This window comes from Centrocercus urophasianus, unplaced genomic scaffold (assembly GCF_019232065.1).
Source record: "Centrocercus urophasianus isolate 14NV4802_14NV808 unplaced genomic scaffold, USGS_Curo_1.0 seq_14, whole genome shotgun sequence".
NCBI classification, from domain to species: domain Eukaryota; kingdom Metazoa; phylum Chordata; class Aves; order Galliformes; family Phasianidae; genus Centrocercus; species Centrocercus urophasianus.
In genome coordinates, this window is record NW_024884586.1 from 43,302,835 (window position 1) to 43,322,000 (window position 19,166).

The 19,166-nt window shown below is 45.8% G+C and overlaps 1 protein-coding gene across 1 annotated transcript in view; it reads left to right on the forward strand.

Moving 5' to 3' along the window:
* EXOC3L4 (exocyst complex component 3 like 4) overlaps positions 1-17,924 on the forward strand; it is a 23,342-nt gene extending 5,418 nt beyond the window's left edge. The window contains exons 3-12 of the mRNA XM_042813499.1: positions 1,145-1,796; positions 4,860-4,977; positions 6,589-6,714; positions 7,505-7,605; positions 9,451-9,546; positions 11,297-11,411; positions 13,102-13,224; positions 13,874-14,026; positions 14,648-14,769; positions 16,411-17,924. Of these exons, the coding sequence (XP_042669433.1) occupies positions 1,145-1,796; positions 4,860-4,977; positions 6,589-6,714; positions 7,505-7,605; positions 9,451-9,546; positions 11,297-11,411; positions 13,102-13,224; positions 13,874-14,026; positions 14,648-14,769; positions 16,411-16,576 (1,772 nt within the window). The 3' untranslated portion in view covers positions 16,577-17,924. The remainder of the gene's footprint in view (positions 1-1,144; positions 1,797-4,859; positions 4,978-6,588; positions 6,715-7,504; positions 7,606-9,450; positions 9,547-11,296; positions 11,412-13,101; positions 13,225-13,873; positions 14,027-14,647; positions 14,770-16,410) is intronic.
* Positions 17,925-19,166: the final 1,242 nt, after the last annotated feature.

Sequence of the window (19,166 nt, forward strand, 5' to 3'; positions counted from 1 at the left end):
CCCTCACTGCACAGCTATGGCTTAATCATGTCATCACAGCATGTATATTTGTGAACAATTATTGCTAAGGATGAAGAATAGGAAAAGTAATATTGCATCAAAAATCTCTGATGAGCACCTTGAGAGCTCACTGAGAACTGTGGGCACATCAGCCTGATGCATTATTTTCACAAAAAAAAACAAGGTTAAACATCTCACTAGTTTTATGCTTTTATTGCTGTTTTTTATATTTTAACAACAACAACAACAAAAGCACATTAAAAAATAAGTTTTGTTACTTATACACACTAACTTTATTATGTATTTTAAATATGGCAAAAGAAAATTCCTGTTCACTCAGTGCAGCTCAGGCAAGCCAAAAGTTTGGACACCTAAAGCTCAGCCCTCAGAAATGCATGAGCCAGTTTAGCCATGATGGCAGTCAGGGATATCTCTCAGTTCTTTACTATGAGCATGGTGAGGTGCTGGAACAGGCTGCCCAAAGAGGTTGTGGATGCCCTGTCCCTGGAGGTGTTCAAGGCCAGGTTGGATGGGGCCTTGGGCAGCCTGGTCTAATATTAAATGGGGAGGTTGGTGGCCCTGCTTGTGGTGGGGCAGTTGGAGATTCATGATCCTTGAGGTCCCTTCCAACCCTGGCCATTCTGTGATTCAGGAAAACTTATACACTGTGGAAGACACAAAAGATCAGGACAGGAGGGAGCCCTGGATTAGCCCAAGGTTGCATTTTAACTGGAACATTCCCAAAATATCAGGAACATCCCCTAGGCCAGAGTCTTGATAGTGTGGGAAAGAAGAGCATCTCTGCTAACAGGAATCCTGCTGGGAGTATATATAAAGAGCTGTTCCTGCTGCCAGTCCCACTTTGGCTTCAAATTAGCAGAGCCAGAGGCAGTCTATGCAGTATGAGATCCCAGCACAGCCTTGTTAGCCACTGCTTGAGGTTCACCTGCAGGGCTATGATCAATTTTTTTTGTATTTCCAGTGTCTGAAACAAGCAGTTTAAAGATAGGGTTCTGACTTTGCAGTAAGCGGCTGCTCAGAGCAGTCCTGCACATCTTCCTGTGGGATATCTTATCTTTCTATTGGCCTGTCCAGCATCTAGCACCTGCTTTGTCCTGACTTCTTTCTCCTCTTCTTTATTCAGTAATGGAAATCAATGAACTTATTCAGAAAAAGCAACTTCTGGAAGCATTTGCAAGCATCAAGTACATGGAAGATGAGACGATAGCAGAACGGGACGCAGACAAATACAAGGATAACCCCCAGGAATTTTTGAGGAAAGCCAAGGATGTGGATTTACTTTACAGCTCTATCACGAGCATGATCCAGTCCATCGTGGTGGGAACACTGGAGAACCACACAGTGGAGGAGTCCACACTGACCTCCCTGGTGACATTAATTGCCCGTGAAGAGGCAGCTCATCCTAACATAGGCAATGCTGCTGATCCTGGGTCAGACTTGCTTGGAGCACCCAGAAAGTGGAGGGAGGAGTGGAGGGAAGCTGTTAATGAGGGCACTAGAAAGAGAGTTCTGAGCATACCCATGGCATCAAAGGAAGAAGAGAAAGCCTGGCTTGATCTCCACTTAAGTTTTCTCCAGAAATACCTGCTCGAAGACTTACTGAAAATCAAGTCATCAGTAAAAAAGTGCTACCCAGAGGAGTACCGGGTGTGTGAAGTGTATGTGGAGGCTTTTCACAATGCCATCGCCTCACACTTGCAAGATCTTTCCCAGAGACCGCTGGAGTTCAGTGAACTCTACTCCTTGCTTGACTGGGTGGCCAACACCTACCACAGGTAAGCTGCTGCCTTCACCACACATCTCAGCCTCCTTCCAGAGTGACGAGCTGCCAGGAAGCTTCAAAACACACAGTTATTTTTGGTTTTCTAAGCAAGCAGAGATGTAATTGCTTATTTAGTAAAGACAGATAACTAGACTACTGACAGGTGGGCACAAAGGTTTGAGAATAAAACACTCACTGTTTCTCACAGATCTGTTTCCTCGGTTCCTCCTCCCTCTCCAAGCTACTGTTCTCACACATCAGGAAGCTCACTCTTCAAGAGCTGCCTTGCAGCTCTGATAAACCTCCTCACTTTCTGGAAATGTTTTGCCAGGTCCAGCAGCTGCTCAGTGACTTTTCCAGGCACAGGAAAGGACCTGTGGTGGAACTCTGCCTTCTTCCTGTTTAATTAAAACCACCGTGCATTTGGAAATAATCCTTATTATATACTCAGGTGTCATAGCCAGCTTGAGGAGTTGCCAAGATACCACTATGAGGAGTTAAACACATTGAAACAGAGAATCATAGAATCATTTGAGTTGGAAGAGACCCTTAAAGTCATGTAGTTCAACTCCCCTGCAATGAACTGGGACACCTACAGCTCAGTCAGGTCCAGCATAACCTTGAATGTCTCCAAGGCTGTGGCTCAGGGCTCTTGGTTGATTGGATGGGAAGTCCATGATTTTAGGACCTCTAAAAGCTTTCCATAATTCAGCAATGCCCAAAATATGCTGGGAGCTGCATGGACATATCAAACAACATCCTTAGGGTAGACTGGGTTTGAGGAGTAAAGGCAGGAGTTCTTCACAGTAGCTGTGCTTTTCAGCGTTGCCTTCTTTTGAAGCAAAAGGAGAAAACTAAGATAGGTACCCATGGGAAGTCTTGGCATTGCGTGTCTTCAGTTGTTCACCAGCTTAGACCAAAGCCCATCACCTCAATCTCAAAGACTAAAATCCAGCAGGAATACACAGTATGGTGGGAAGGAGGAGTGAGGCACCATCCACAGGAGATGAGTTTGTTAGTAAGTATTCAAGAACAACCATGTCAGAACAAAATCATGTCTACCACAATATATACTTCTAGATGGTCTCCAGGAACTAAATAGATGCCCAGGGTGGAACAAACACAAACTGACTGGCTCATCCTAGACTAATGAAAAAGGAATGAAGGTAGGAATACCAGCACTGTGCCTTACAGTGGCTGAAATGAAATGTGAGGCAGAGCAGGGCAAGCAGCATTAGCCTGCTTAGAGCACTCCTGCTCTACAGTAACTTTTGGCTTGGGAACATTTGCACCACAGGTGGTCAACAGATTTCTTCTGTAAACCTCCCATTTGTTCCTAAAATCTTGTTTATGGTGAGGTGAGCCTGGTGACGTGTATGTAACCCTTTCAGCAACATGGCATTGGATGACCAACTCTTTGGACAGGAATGCTGCGGGAGTAATGCTTGCAGGAGTCAGGGGAAGAAGTGAGTGTCTGCAGCCAAGTTCTGCAGCCCAGTACAGTGTCCTCACCATATTTCTCTAACTTGATGTAAAAAATATATTGAGAGCTTGCAGCTGTTTAGAGCACTGCTTGCAATTGCTTTGCTGTGTTGGATTGTTTCCATTTCACTTTCTCATTCTAAAAGAACTTCATCCTCTTTTGGACCCATCCCAAATTAGCAGGAATTACCTGGCCCAAGCTCATTGTTAATGCCACAGCTCAAACAAATGAAAAAAGAGAGAAAAGGGAATATGCTTCTTCGGTGCACATTTGAGCCAACCCTCTCGGTCATAGCAGAAAGTTCTTGCTATTTCCATTGTGTCCTTGTGAAGAAGCAGCAGATTCTTGCAGCAGCTGGGCCAGTGTCATGGTTTCATGGTTTTCATCAGTATTCCACATCATAATATCATGCAGTGCTCTGGGAGTTAAAGAGTGCCAATGCCCCAGTGTACTGAAGTTCCTCTCCGGGAAACCTGAACCGTGACCACAGGAATATTGACTCCAGTTTGCTATCAGCAGGCTGAGATTTTTCTGCTGAGCCGTCATTCTGCGGTGGTTTGACCTTGCACAGTACAGTCCTCATTTGCCTTGGATCCAAACCCAGCTCTGTGCTCAGTGGTTTGGCTACAGGAACCCCTTTTCAGTGGTCAAGCAAGTGAACAGGCAGCATACAGAATAATGCCTTTGCATCTTTCTTCCTTGCTAACAGGTGATTGCTTGCAACTTATGCCCTGCATTAAGCAAGTTCGTGAATATTTTCCACTTCTTCTCCACAATCATCACAGTGAAAGATGCAGTGTGGTCTGCTGGCAGACCACAGGGGCAACACGCTCAGTTGTACAGGCTAATAACAGGTTTCTTGCCGTGCAGAGTGGAAGGCAGGCACTGCCTCCCTTCCCCTGCCCCAGCCTGCCCCGCCTCCTCAGTACTGCGGAGCAAAGTGAGCAGAAGAGACACGTGTCACCTGTCTCACTTTGCACTCATCTGCTGTAGCTCGATGTCCACCCACTGCCACCGTGTGCAGAGGACACGTAGTGCTGGGACTGCCCGTGTTGCAGGCACGTGTGGGCTTCCCAAACGCTGTCCCTCACAGCCAGCCCTGTCCTGCCATCTCCCTTTCCTATATGCAACCCACAGTGATAAAGAACTGGCAGATGTTTGCCGTGATGTGGCACTAGCTAGGGACATCAGCACTCAGCACACTGCTGCAGGAACTGCCTTGAAAGGCATTTCATAGAATCAGCTTTATAAGCTATAAGGGACCATAAGCAAATGAATCAGCTTCATGTTGTTTATTTAAAAATGTAAATTCTCATAGCACTTTTCATGTCCAAACAACTCAGAAGTCTCATGATTTCTAAGGTGGGCTGCAACTTTATATCATTTTGATTTTGAATAATTAGGATTTTGAATAGCAAAGAAAGATTTTCTCATTAAAGCTTGAAAACAAGCATCACAATTTAAGCTTTAAGTATATTTCTCACGGCTTAATAATTACGCAGCTCATGCCACATGAATATTCCACTGGTTTACTCATGCTCCAAAGCATGATAATAATTTGTTCCAATAATTTGTTCCTTTGGATCTTTCCAGTGAACTCTTTCTTGGTCACTCTGATCTCAAACCAGAAGTTGAGACAAAAAATCTGTCCCTGCTGCTAACAACAGCGGACTGGGATAGACTGAATGATGATTACATCACTTCTGTAAAGGTAAGGTCCTTTCCCTTGTATCCATGTGTCGCTTGGAAGGGAATTGGGACTCTGGCCTCCCAGGCAGAGGTTTCTCATTGCTGTATTATTATAGAATCATAGAATTGTTTGAGTTGCAAGGGACCCTTAAAGGGCATCCAGTCCAACCCCCGTGCAGTGAACAGGGACAACTGCAGCTTCATCAGGTGCTAAGCTTGGCTGTCTCCAGGGACAGGGCATCTATCACCTCTCTGAGCAAACTATTCCAGAGTTTCACCACTCTTAATGTAGAAAATTTCTTCCTCATATCCAGTCTAAATCTCCCCTCTTTTAGTTTGAAATAATTTCACCTTGTCTTATCACAACAGACCCCACTAAACAGTCTGTCTCCTTCCTTCTTATAACTCCCCTTTATGATGTACCATGGTGTTGAGTCCTCTCAGCACCACTTGAGAACAACCCTTTAGTTAACAGCAAGTGTCCTCAGTAATGCTGGGGCCAAAGAAGGCCGCCTAAATCCAGGCCTGGACCTGGGTAACGGCAGGTGTAGACCCACTATGATGGTACCAGACCCACAGAGCATGGCAGGGGCACACTGCTGTGCTGCTTTGCAGGAAAGGCACTGCAAAGATAAACATAAAGAAATGTTAGCTGCTGGATTTAGAGCATGTGAGCTCCTACAGCACGGCTGAACCATGCTGAGCCATGTGCAACTTTGGGCATGTCCCCAGCAGAGGACTTCTCTGTGCTTCACCTCCTTGCAGGAAGCCCCCACGTCAGATATCCTTCTGCCATCCTTGGCTGATACTCTTGTACTATTGTTTGGTGGACTCAGACATTTTATTTTCTTAAAAACCATTTCTGAAGTAGGTTTCATTTCAGAATTTTCTCAAGGTGAGCTCAAGGTACCAACTGAATAAAATCAGTTTTGCTCTGTTGTTTTGGTAAGGGCCCTTTTGTTTTACCAGCAACAAGGCTGATTTATCAGTCAGGGCCGAGCACTTACGCAAGTGCTGTGAGCCAGAAAGAGCTGGTCTGATCCTTCAGCCTGACCTTGTGCCTAACATGTGCTAGAGGACTTTGCAATGAGCTACCACTCAGTGGTAAAGCAGCTGACTGAGCTACCACTAGGGCAGGCAGTTGGGATTTTTTCCAAGCAAACACTGCAGGCTAAGTAAATGATCTGGAGGTTTAAATACCTTTCCTGCAAAGTAATAGTATAAATCTTCCTGCCAGAGAAGTCACTGCATCTCAGTTTGGGAGAACAGTGTCGCATGCATCTCCAGGTTTTTCCTGAGATCCTGTGTAGACTGAAAGGTTCTGGACCAAGACTCCCTATTTTTTGTGTAGCTCAATTATGGCTCACATATGCTGATACGTAAAACATCGTATGTCAGCTCTGTGCTGGGAGCCTTCATTGCAAAGCAGCCACTGAGGGGAGCCAGAGGGAGGGAGGGAGGTGCCCTGGGGAGTGCAGTGCTTGAGAGTTGCGCCATGTTGGTCCCCTCCATCACCACTGCCCTGGCAGGACAAGCCCCAGCCCTGCTTATCCCCTTATACCCACCAGCTGCTTCACCCATACTTGGCTTTATCTGCTGATATGCATTCTTCCTTCCCATATTTACCATTTAGGGTAAAATCAAGAGCTATTTTGGAAACATCCTGATGCTGGAAGTGACGGAAAAGTGGGAGAAGGAAGTTCCCCCAGAAGTGAAGGATAACCTGTACCAGTCCTCGCTTTCCTTTGACATTCAGACGGTACTTAATGAGCATGAGCACAGCACGGGGTGCATGGTGGTGGCTCCCGGTGCTGCCATAATGGATGTGAGTCACGCGCTCACTGAATACATTAGAGCAGAAAATGCCATTTATTACAACTTTTAGCTCTGCCGCTTGCCTTCTAGCTGCAAATTAAACCTGCTGTCAATTGTGTCAGCAACATAATAGGCAACTGATTTTAAAGCCTTTAAATCTCTTTGATTAGGAAAGAGAAAGAGGGGAAAAAGAAAGGCAGAAAGAAAAGGGTTGTTAGAAAAACCCCTTTACTGAAAGAGCAACTTTGTCCCAGGGCTGTGGCTGCCACACAGGTTTGTAGGCAGGGACAGCCACTTCAATTTAAACAGCACAAAAAAAAAAAAACAAAGGCTCCTGCTAGCTCTAGGGCCCATAGAGTAATAAATCCAGGAGGGGGTTGGATTCATTTTCCTCATTTTAAATAGGGTTTAGTCATTTCAATTAAATAATAATAATTAAAAAGAGAGAGAGAGAGAGAAATAGGAAGAGAAAGAAAGCAAGAAAATCAAAGAGTTGGCTGCTACCGTGACTCATTTCTATGGAATACTATTGTATGTTGGTTGATCACCAGGTAGGGAGATCTGAGCTGGACCAGCAGTCAGGTGGGATGCAGCCAAACTCTGTTGAGTCAAGCGAAGCCAATGCAGCGGGAATCAGGAGGGGCTGGAGCACAGAGGGGGCATGGCTTAGCTCCCCAAGTTGTGCTGTGTTATGTTTGTCCCATTCACTGGAGCTTTTCCTTGCCATTTTCTAGATCATCGGGGAGCACATGAAGTTATCTGAAGCCATCAGTAAAAAGCTGAAAACAAAAACTCTTGAGCTGTGCCTGGCTGAGCTGCATGAATTCATACCAAGGTCATACTCGCTCTGGGCAGTGCATTCCTTTCAAATTAGTTGGTAAAAACCAAGGGAAAAGGTTCATGCTCTGGGCTGAATTCTGGCTTGGAGCAGGTGTAAGTCTGCATTTGGGAGCCTGACAATGAGCAAGCTGCAAACAACTTGGAGGGTGTCATAAATAGACTTAGATGGGACTATTGTAAGTCCCAAGATTTGAGGCCGATGCTCCAGGAAGGAGCCTGGAAAAGGACTGTAGTCCCATCTGCCCAGGACATTTGCTGCATTGGACACAGATCATTGGCAGCAGCAGCCACCAACAAGCAGCATCTAAAGAATCCCAACCCCAAAGGCTGCTTGCCCGAAATATCCCCTAATTGTCCCTCATACGGGGGAGCTCCTGCCAAGAGGGTTTTTGACTAAATGAAGGCATATGCTCCCCAGAGAAGCTTTGATCTCTCCTCCTCAGAGGTCACCAAAAGGTCTGGATGTGGTCCTGGACACCCTGCTCTGAGTGGTTCTGCTTGAGCAGAGGTTGGACCGGATGTACACAGAGGTCCCTGCCAACCTCATCCATTCTGTGATTTTGTGATTTTCCTGCATCCCATGGCTATGGGCATTGAAACACAGCTGACGGGACCTTGGGCAAATTATCTCAGGTTCAGAATGACAAGTGAGCAACGTTTGAAATAACAGTTTTCTTCTTGGATGTAGTCCCTGAGTTATGTCTCCAGACTTTGAGATGCCTTGGGGATTTCCCCAAGGAAGATTTGGGCTGGCAGATGAAACACTCCAACCCCTCAGCACCACTCTGCATGCCCCTCCATGCTGGGAGGGCCGCAATTTGAAGAGGCCATAGCATAGTGGGAAAGAAAGGACGTTCAGCATGAATCAACTCTGAGTGAGACTAAAAATAATTTTGCATTAACCTTTAGAGTTTCACTCCTCCAGCAGGCGCTGAGTGGGTGGTTTGCTAATAGATGCTTTGCTGAGGTGCATGTGGGGGAGAGCAAGCTCTGCCTGCTTAGATCGTGAACTTGGGGCATGGCAGGTGTTCAGAATATGCTATAGGCAACACTTTCTCTTTCAAACTCTCATGTCCCAACTTGTTTATGATATCTTGAGTGAGCAGAGCAGTTCAAACCAGCTACTTGGCTTTATAGAAGCAATGCAGTACTTATTGATGTAAAGCGCAAGCCAGGACAGTAAAGGCTCCTAGATGAAAGGCTCACTGAAACTTAAGCTTTTTCTTAGACAAACACAAGGAGCGAGTGTTGAGGCTGCTCCAAGCATCTTGCTTTGGGCTGCCAAAGGAATGGAACCTGGGCAAGCCCATGCAAAACCTGCCCCAGCCTGCAGCTTCCTGCACAGTGGGGTCCTGGGTGTCAGAGCCAAGGAGCTGGGTTCCTAGCAATGGTGTCTTGCTTTGTTCAGCTTCAGCTTCTGTTGTAAAATGTGCTTAGGAGGACATAAACTGCACTGCTCCAAAAGCCAAAGTTATGGCTGCACAGGTCGACAAGTTTGCATATCCCAGCCTCCCTCAGAGCAAGAGAAAGTCAGGGATTTCACTCAGAATCTCTCATGTGCAGACATTCTTGGAATTTCTCCAAATCTGTGCTGCTTACACATTCAGGCAAGCATACCCCAAACCAGTAATTACCTGCTATGTGTTCCCCTGTAATGCACATGAATTTTAAGACAACTGGAAAAAAAAAAAAAAAAAAAAAAAAAAAAAAAAAAAAGTCCATATAAGCAGAGAGGTTGGGCCACCAACCAGTGTCTTCTGACATCCCACGCAATGTGAGCAATGCTCTGCCTCTTGCTCTGTTCCCATTGCCGACAGCATCCTCTGCATTTCTCCTGCAGGTTCGGGGAGGAGTTCCTGGAGTGGAACGCAGTCCATGACAGTCCCATGTTTGCACCCTACTTTGCTGCCTACATCAACAGCTTCCATGACCTCTTGTAAGTCCTCATCCCCTTTCCATTTAGGGGAGGCGAGGGATGGAGAGGAAGAACCAAGTGGCATCAGGATGGAGTCAGCCAAAAAGGATGCCCAAGGGGTACTGCAGGACAGGCTGGAGATGCAGGGATGCATTGGATTTGGGGGAGCTGCGCTGGGGTGCCCTAGCCTAATGCCTTCCTCTCAGCCTGGGCATGGGAGCTGGGAACTCTGCCTCTCGTCCGCTGTCCACCTCATGGGGGGGATGTTCCCTAAGAGATGCAGATGCAAAGTCAGCTCACTTGGGCAGAAGGGTGGAGTGAGAAGTGGGAATGAATGTGGCGCTTGCCTGTTAGACTCATTTTCAGCCTGCCGTTCTAGCCAAGAGGAAGATTGCCTTTTTGTATGTATATATATTTTATTATATATATAATTAGTAACACAAACCCAGCCTGCCTGCTAAGTTCGGCGCTAGGCTGGAGGAAATCCTGCGAAAGCACAACCTGCAAACAAACCGACACTATCGCCGGGCGGGCTCTAGGTGGCACGGCGTCCCCAGCGATGCTCTCCGCTGCCTCTCCCCGTTCCCTCCAGTTCCCCCTCCTGGCAGGAAGAGGAGAAGCCAACGACGAGCACGGGGTTGGCAGGTGCTGGCAGTTGCTGGACTGCGTGTGCCCCAGCATCAGAACCTGGGGTCCCAAACAGTCCATCTGCTGGGAGCTCAGTGATGGGTCTCCTATTCCTCTCATTTTGGTTGTTTTTCTGTGAAATCCCTGTCTGGGCAGTCTCAGACATAGAAACAACCTGGAGTGCTCTGAGACTCAGAAATGAACGTGGCACATAAAGGGTGTGCACGGGATCACAATTACTTTGGTGGTGCTGCCTTGGTTCCTATGTCCCAGAAGGGCAACCATATCCTGGGTTGTATCAAGAGAAGTGTGACCAGCAGCCTGAAGAAGGTGATTCTGCCCCTCTGCTCTCGTGAGACCACAGCTGGAGTACTGCATCCAGTTCTGGGGTCCCCAACACAAGAAGGACATGGAACTGTTGCAGCAGGTCCAGGAGTGGGTCATGAAGATGATCAGGAGGCAGCAGCACCTTCTGTATGGGAACAGGCTGAGAGAGTTCATGCTCTTCAGCCTAGAGAAAAGAAGGTTCCAGGGAGACCTTACAGCAGCCTTCCAGTACCTGAAGGGACCTAGAGGGAAGCTGGAGAGGGACTTTTTACAAGGGCATGTAGTATGTATGAGGCACATAGAGGACAAGGGGAAATGGCTTTAAACTGGAAGAGAGCAGATTTAGACTAGATATTACGAAGGAATTATTTACTGTGAGAGTGGTGAGACACTGGAACATGTTGCCCAGTGAGGCTGGGAATGCTCTTCCCTGGAAGTGTTCAAGGCCAGGATGGATGGGGCTGTGAGCAACCTGGTCTAAAAGGAGGTGTCCCTGCCTATAGCAGGGGGTATCTGGAGATCATTTCACTTAAGTGTGGCTCAAGTGAAAAAGCAACATGCTTGAGTAATTGTTCTGCATATTTGAACTGTTATACCTGATGAGGAAATAGGTGTTTTTTAATGCGCACTTACTCATTTGTGATTAAATTGGATTGCGTAAAACAATTCAGTATTTTGACCCCTTAAGAGTTTCCAAAAGGAAGTACTGGAGTTACAGAAGTTGAAAAAATGCCCAAGATACTGATCTGACTGAAATGCTTGGTTTATACCTACACACTAACCCTCCCCTCCCCCCCCGGTGTTCCTCTCCCTTTAGGTCAGGCTTAGAAACAGTGTTCCAAGTCAACACTGAAGAACTGCAAAAGATTTTGGCAGCTCTGACAAAGAACTTCAGAAATGTGTTTTTAAATAAATTAAGAACAAAAACACAGGTAAGTCTCAGCCACATAATTCCCTAAATGTAAGCTGTATGGGCAGGACCAATGCAGAAGCTGAGGGCCATTGCCCTCTACTTGACACATCAACTAGACCCAATTGTGCTGCACTGTGGTCCCTGCAAAATGCATCATGCCCAATGCACAGATCTTCCATTACCCAGAGGGACACTTCCAGAATCTGTGGAGTTTTTCACTATGACAATGGTATAGAACCAAAATAAAAGGGTATTCAGTGGTTTCCAGCTTCTCGGTCAAAGCAGTGAGGGGAACTTTACCCAGGGTGAAGTACTGCGAATTCAGCAGGGCAGCACTGACAGGGTGTTTTTTTTCCTAACAAAAAGTCTCAATTTGTTAAAAACTTTGTTTTACTCTCATTTATTCAGAGATCTACTATCATGGTTCATTATCAGCCTCTGCCCAAAAGATACATCATAGCCTCTTGAGACAGAACAGGATATTTCCTGGTTAAAGTGATTTTTCCAGTCTGTTCCCATGGTGAAGAGAGATTGATTCTTTCACCATGAAGATGATAGAGCTCTGGTGTCTGCTTCACTGGGCAAACTCATGTAAAGAGACCCAAAAGGCACAATGCTGTGATGTAGATTGTGCTTCCTAGGTGCTTTAGATCGGCTTTCTCAGCTGTTGGGAGCCACTGGCTCTGCTTGGAATAATGGGAGAGATGGGGAAAATTCAGCCTTTAGTGACGTTACTTTTCACTCATTCTAAATCACTTTCTAAATTAACAAGCACAAACTTTCAGAAACCAAGGCAGACACTCAACAAGAAGCCTCTGACCAAAGGCAAGCCTTCTTGACCAAGGGGACTTTCCAGTGACTACAGCATTTGTTTCGGAGCCTTAGGGGCAAACGAGGAAGGAGCCAAGCCAAGGCATTGAGCAAGAAAGCTGAAATGCCGTGAGAACTGAGAGCTGCTGAGGCACAGCATTTCTAAACAGCCCTTCAGCAGGCTGGGAGCACAGCGGGGTGGAAATAATTGGGAATGAGATGGCCAGCAACACAGACAACAGACTTAAGACAGAGATCCTGAGTGCTAAGTGGAGAAAAGGACAATGGGGATGTGCTAGAGAAGGGATTTTTTAAACTTGTCCCATAGGGGAATCTCTTTTGGGTACCACCAGAATCCTTTAGCAGATATTTCCCTGTTTCAGTATGGAGTCAGATTAATTCCACGGCAAGGGAAAGAGCCTTCTGGGCATATTTGGTCAGTGCACCTTGTATCCAGGACAGGTGATACACACAGTTGACCACAGTGCATTAAGTGCAGGATGCTCTCAGCTACCATCCTCCCACTGCCACATCAGAGCAGTGAGCAGAAGAAAAATCTCAGTGGGACCTTGCAGAGACACAGGGAGTGCAGACAGCCCCTACAGTCCATTGAGCAAGGGCCTTCTATACTTCCTTGTGGAGACACAGCTGTGGCTCACTCCCCATGAAAAGCCAGGCAGATTGTTAAGTTAATGGAAATGTTAATGAGCAAGGAGATAGTTGGCATCAAGAAACCATTTGGGCTTTGGATTGCTTGAAGCAATCCTTGAGCCTGAAATAAGAACATAGGATGAGTGTCCAGATAACAACTTAAAGCATTTCCCAATGGTTCCTGTCTAGTTAGGGATCCAACTAGCCTGAATATTCCCAGTGATACTATTGAGTTGGTCTTTTTTCAGCCACTCCTCAAGAAAATCCTAACCAAGGACTGGATTTTGGCAAGAGAGAAGCCAAACTCACTGGCGGCAGCAGTCTCGCAGTTCTCAGAGCACCTGCAGCACACAAGGCAGCCCCTGGGACAGGTATGTGACTGCTCCCACACCAGGCACAGTGATTCTGTGGGGCACTGCTTTCTCTTGCAGGTTGTGGCCCAACCTGCAGCCTTTTTTCAGCAGCAGGGGCTGTTTAGAACCATGGGCACTGCTGGAATAGGGGCGTTCAGCTGTCATCCAGCACCGTGTGAGAACATGCAACATCTTTCCTTTCTGTGGGTTAAATATGGGAAGTGATTTCTTTAAAGAGGAATAAAATGCATGGTGAACATCAGCACTGAACACTGTAACTGTATGAATCACAAACTCATATGCCTTTATATGCTCCCTTCACATCTGTGCAGTTGTGAAATAAATGGGTACATAGCAACGGCTTTATATTTAAAATCTGCAAGCACCATCAAAACCTACTTCTAAAACAATCTTAAATATCTCCTGTTAATACTGAGGAGCCAAACTGCCAACATATAGTCATGGCTATTTTAGTGTAAAGAGTTTTTCTGTGGCATTCCTACTGGTACTTCCTCAGCCCTGTGTCAAGCACGGGGCTGTGAGCATTTCCTGTACACCCTCAGCTGCAGTTAAAGTACTGAGGATTCCCCTACCCTCTCTCCCTTATTGCCATGACCTTGCAAAGGAACCGTGGAAAATACATTATATTTGTTTTTTCTTAAAACAGGAACTTCTATGCCATGTTCATAAGTACGTGGTAAGGGAATATATTGTGCAGATCATCAAACCCAAGAAGAAAATGAATGGAGAGAAACGGCAACAAGTGAGCGAAAGGATAAACCAGGAAGCCAAAATCCTTAATAATGCTCTCATTGATCATGTACGTCAGCTCTGTCCTGGCATCCCCTGGCTGCCCCATTCCCATAGGTGCAATATCCTTATTTGACCCCAGGGAACCAATACTGGAGGCTTTCAGAGAAGGGAAGCTTGTTAAAGTGCTTTAAACAGAACAAACAAGGTGCTCAGTCCAGGTTAACAGCGTGGATTTCTATCCTGGAGGTTATTCTGAGCGTAGCCCATAGATCTCTAAACTTCTCAGAGTGGTTCTCATGCTATAGGACCATAGGCATCATTGTTCATGTTTTGTTGGGCCATGGGATGCCACTTTCCTCTGAAGGATCCCTTGGGTGCAGCTTATGGAGGTGATACCAGTGAGAATCCATCCCAGCACAGCCCGTATATGGAATATGATGGGGAGAAGGAATTATGGGATGGGATAGGGTAGGGTAAAACAGAATGGAATAGAGTAGTTTATGTGTTTTGTGGCTAGATAATATTGGGCTGAGATTTTCAGGAAAGCCAAAGTTCAACGCATTGGGTTTTGCAGAACGTCAGGTACAGGTGCTAAATCCCACTGGGGTTGTTCCCTGGCCAGGCAGGTTCCTTTCCATGGTGACAAAAACATTGCCATAAATGTCCTGCTGCAACTTCTTGCTCACAGGGCTCAGACTCCAGCTGGCTCCTTCCTGCTATAAGTCACATCGCCAATATCATTGGAGAGAAGAGAAAAGACAGGATCAAGGAGTACGTCAAGGAACTGACTCAGGATTACCCGGACATCAGGTAGGAGAAATGGCAGAAGCTGCAGTAATGCACAACAGCTGAGAGCTGGGCTCCATCCCAACAGCACCTTCTCACCCCATACTTCAGCCAAGCTTTTCAGCACCTTTCTCCTCAGATGCCAAGCTGCCAGCATTCAAGAAGAATCCCAGGTTAATTTTCTTTCTGATGGCTGCATACTTTCCTTTTCCCCTGTCTGACGGATGTCATGATACACACAAGTAACCTCAAACGCCTTTTCATTGTATCGCTCCAAGTCAATTTTGTTGCACTTTAAAGCTCCGGGTTGCTTTTGGCAGCATTTGCACAGCTCATCCATTGGCCAGTGAGGGTTTGTCTCCTGTTCCTTCCCAAGACCAGGCCTCCAGTTGCCAAAGACACTGACACAGTTCATCTGCAGTTTCTGAACGGGGCTCAACACAACCACTAAGTCTTGGAACAAATTGCAGATTCTTTCTTTTGTAGTTTCCATTTGCTGTTCCAAAGCAGCATCTGCAAAATTTAATACTACTGGTAAAATAAACAAATTAATTTACTAGCTCCGTCCATGGATGAGCAACTGCATAACAGAAGCTATTTGTCTCTTCTTCATATAGTTTTTCCAACAATAGTTGACAAGAATCTAGAATCAGCAGTAGAACTGCTTGCAGGAAAATCCACTTCAACAATCATTTCTGAAGACCCAAAGTGCTGGTACTGGGTTATGCTGTTCCTGCTGGATAACATTTGTGCAGTCAATTTAAACTATAACAAATTGCTCAAAATACTGAAGTGGATCCTCAAATATTCGGGGGAGAAGGAAAAAAAAAAAAAAAAAAAAAAAGACGTATCTTGATCTTACCTGGGTTGGAAAATCCAGGACAGGGATTTGAAAAAGGACATTCCTAAGTAATTTCCTTGGTGAACACATCTGTTCCACAAAGAAATGCCTTAATGCCAGTATGCTGAAAAGGAGGCAGTGCTCATTCTGGGAAGGATAGGAATGTAAATGAGAGCTGATCAGAATTATCTATTTAAAAACAATTTTCCATGCAGAAAAACCATTTACAAGGCTGAGATTTGTGGCATTTTTTCATCATTGTCCTTAGAGTCAAGCCAAGTTTAAAGGCTTGTCCTCTTGGTTGACCTATTTCCTGGCATTCCGTTATTGAGTAATATTTTGAACAGTTAACTTTGGAAAACTGGGTGGAACCAGCTAGTCCTGCATGGCTTCCTGCTTGTGCCTTTGTTAATTCTTCCCCTGAGCTCTCGGAGAGGTACATACTGAGATTACTAGAACAGGGTATGTTTCCAAGTTCACTTTCCTAGATGTAATCTAATTAATGCCTGCCAGCTCCCTAAATATTAGCACTTCCATTACTTAACTCAAAATAATCATTAAATAAAAGGTCTGCAGCCTCTTGGGAAAACTTGCAAAAGACGTCATGTGTGGGAGGAGACAGAAGGAATTCCCTTAAGCATGAGCCCCTAAGCCAATGCTCACTGGTACCTCTGGAGGATGCAGACCCCATCTTGGTCACCCTGTCACATCACATTCAGTTCTCTGACACGGCAAGGGCATGCCTACCTGGCACCTTGCCATGACACGTTGGTCACTGACGTCTGGGCTATTTGCCCATCTTTGGTATTGCTTGCTTTCTGCAGGAAGGAGCACATCATGGCCATCCTCACAGTCCGGGGCCTGGGCTTCACCAGCAGAAGGATGATTTTTCAGCAAGGCTTTCATCGTGAACTGCAGAGTTCTGACAGCGAGGATGGCAACACGCTCTTTGCTGAAATCGATGTGCCGGCAATCGTCAACTGCTTCTAAAACACAACCAGCACAGAAGCCAGCAGCCTCCCTCCTCCTATGCTGCCTCTACAGCATAATCAAAAAGCTGCTACCTCTCCTCAACAAACACAACATTTAACTGCTGTGGGAAAAGGGACCTGGGGATGCAGAAACTGAAGGCAACAGACACACCAAGCACCTTACCTGCTGCAAGTGCCCCTGGGCACCAGCATCCACCCCATGATCAACATATGGGTTTCACTGCTGGGAGGCATATTTGATCCAAGGCTGAGTCACTTTTCAGTAAAGAGAACCAAAAGGAGTATATGCAGGGCTATATTAAGGCTTGGACTGTGTGGTGTATAATTACACAGCAGAAGAGTAACAACCTCCTTCACAATTAGTGTCCCTGAGCAACCCCAGAGCAGACGTTGGGCAGTGATGTGGAACTGCCCAGACCTTATTTTCTCCCTAGTGAACCAGCTGAGTGAGCTGACATGGTGCAAGGTCAGCGACATTGTGCTCTGATACACCTGACTGAGGGAGGTAGCCTGGGAGGGTAACCAAACCCTCTCTTAGACACACAGTGCACAGGCTACTGCCCATCAGGACAAGCCCCACAGTCTTCATCCCTCTGGTGTTTCAGCAGAGTCTGCAAGTCCTCTTGACCCAGGGGAGAAGGACCACACTTTTGCATGCTTGGATGTATTTTAACCTGGCATAGTCTGATTGCTATATGAAACTTTATGTGAGGTAGACAGGAATGGGATGAGACCCTCCTCCAGTATCTAGAATCAGCATCACCCCATTGACTGCTTTATCTGTGAAGGACCTGAAGTGTTATGTGCAGCGTCTGTAGGGCAGGCTGAAAGAAACATTCAGTAACCCACAACTGTACTAATCTGATTTTACTTAATCCAATTTATCCTGTAGGTTTTCTCCTGTGGGAATTAATCCAAGACTGTGCAGAGACATGTTTGTGGTCTACCAATTAATGTGATAAACATGGACAAGGCATGGACAAGGCATAGACCTGTACACCAGTTTGTCTGCAGCTTAGATCAGTGCTGAGCCTCTTCCTTTTCCTGTGCTTCTGTTTTCACCTGAATAATTCAGCCTATGTGACTAGCTGGTGATAAACCAAGGGGGTGCTCTGATGGATAGGAGATTCAGTGTACCCTTAATCTGCAATCAACACATGAAAAAATTCTAAGGCAGATTTAGTAATTCAAGGGAGTGTCTGGGCAGAAGGATGCTAGGATGCTATGCTTTCTGAAATAAGCTGCTTCTATTCAGCCCTGCTCTGTGAACCATTCCCTTTTCATTAGGAGCATATTTTGCATTCTAATAAAACAGAAGTCTCCTAGGGCTTTTATTGTGAAACACATTTCTCTTGTAGAAAGTGCCAACGAATTCAGTTTAACCCCATTAACTTCCTCTGCCTGTTGCAACCTGTGCTTTCCACCATGAGTCTTCATCCTACCCCAGAGCACAGCTGTATTCTCTGCCCCGGCAAACACAGTTCACTCCTGCCCTGGCTATGCCCAGTGTGCATAAGGCTTCCTTGAAAGTATCAAAGTAGACAGAATAGACAAGTTCTGGCCAGGTTTAGCTTTGGGGGGAGATCTGGCACATTTCACAGTGCCGCATGAACGATGAGAGATTTTTGTTTTGGAGCTCTTCACTGTTTTGCAATTCTGTTTGCTTCTGGTTTGGGGTAAAAAGTAATGCTTTTAGCCTTCTTGTTTCAGACACCAGAACTGGCAGCCAGGGTGACCCATGGGCTGCAGTTTGTCATCCAAGACAGGCTTTGGGGTGCTCAAGTTGTCCTCCCTGGACAAGGCCCTACACTCAACCAGCCTCAGCCAGGCTCCCAGCAAGTAAGGAGGAGATAGAACAAGACAACACAGCAAAAGCACAGGAGGCTGCCCCAAGCTGGGGGTCTGAATCAATTCCCTGACATATTCCAGATGCCCTTTACTGCAGCAGCATTCCAGTACTGAACTCCCTACAGAGCGGTGCTTTTCAGCAGAGCTCTCCATTGGGTTAATGTAATAAGGATATGGATTGAGAGGAGGATTCCAGAATCACATCCATACTATGCGCTGGGAAATGTGACCTAACGCCACCCAGCAAACACTAATGGGAAGAAAACATTATTATCTCAAGGGTGGGTAAAAAGTAAAGCTGTATTTGTTTGTGGCTTAACATTAGAAATCATTGCACCGTTCTCCACAGTGCTCAGTAAACATGTATTTTGCAAATTTCTCCAGGAAATCTTGTCACAGTGGGATTCACAGCCACAAAGCCGGTCACTTGGGTTCCCTGTGTGCTGGTGTGGTCACACAGCAAGCATGGGCAGGTACAGCTGTGCTCTGCTTGACCCTGCTCTGAGCTTTCATCACTTTGAAACATTTTTATGTAATGCTGCTAAATATGACATTAAAAAAAAAAAAAAAACCCACAGCATATCTAAACTATTTACTTCAGTAATTATAAGACAATATCAGGAAAACATCAATGCTGATGTAAACACCAACTTGTGGCAAAACTGGATTAAGTTTTAAGGGAGAACGGTGAGAAGTTTTGAAGAACTGCCTGTAGTCCTATGACCACAGAAAATGTGACT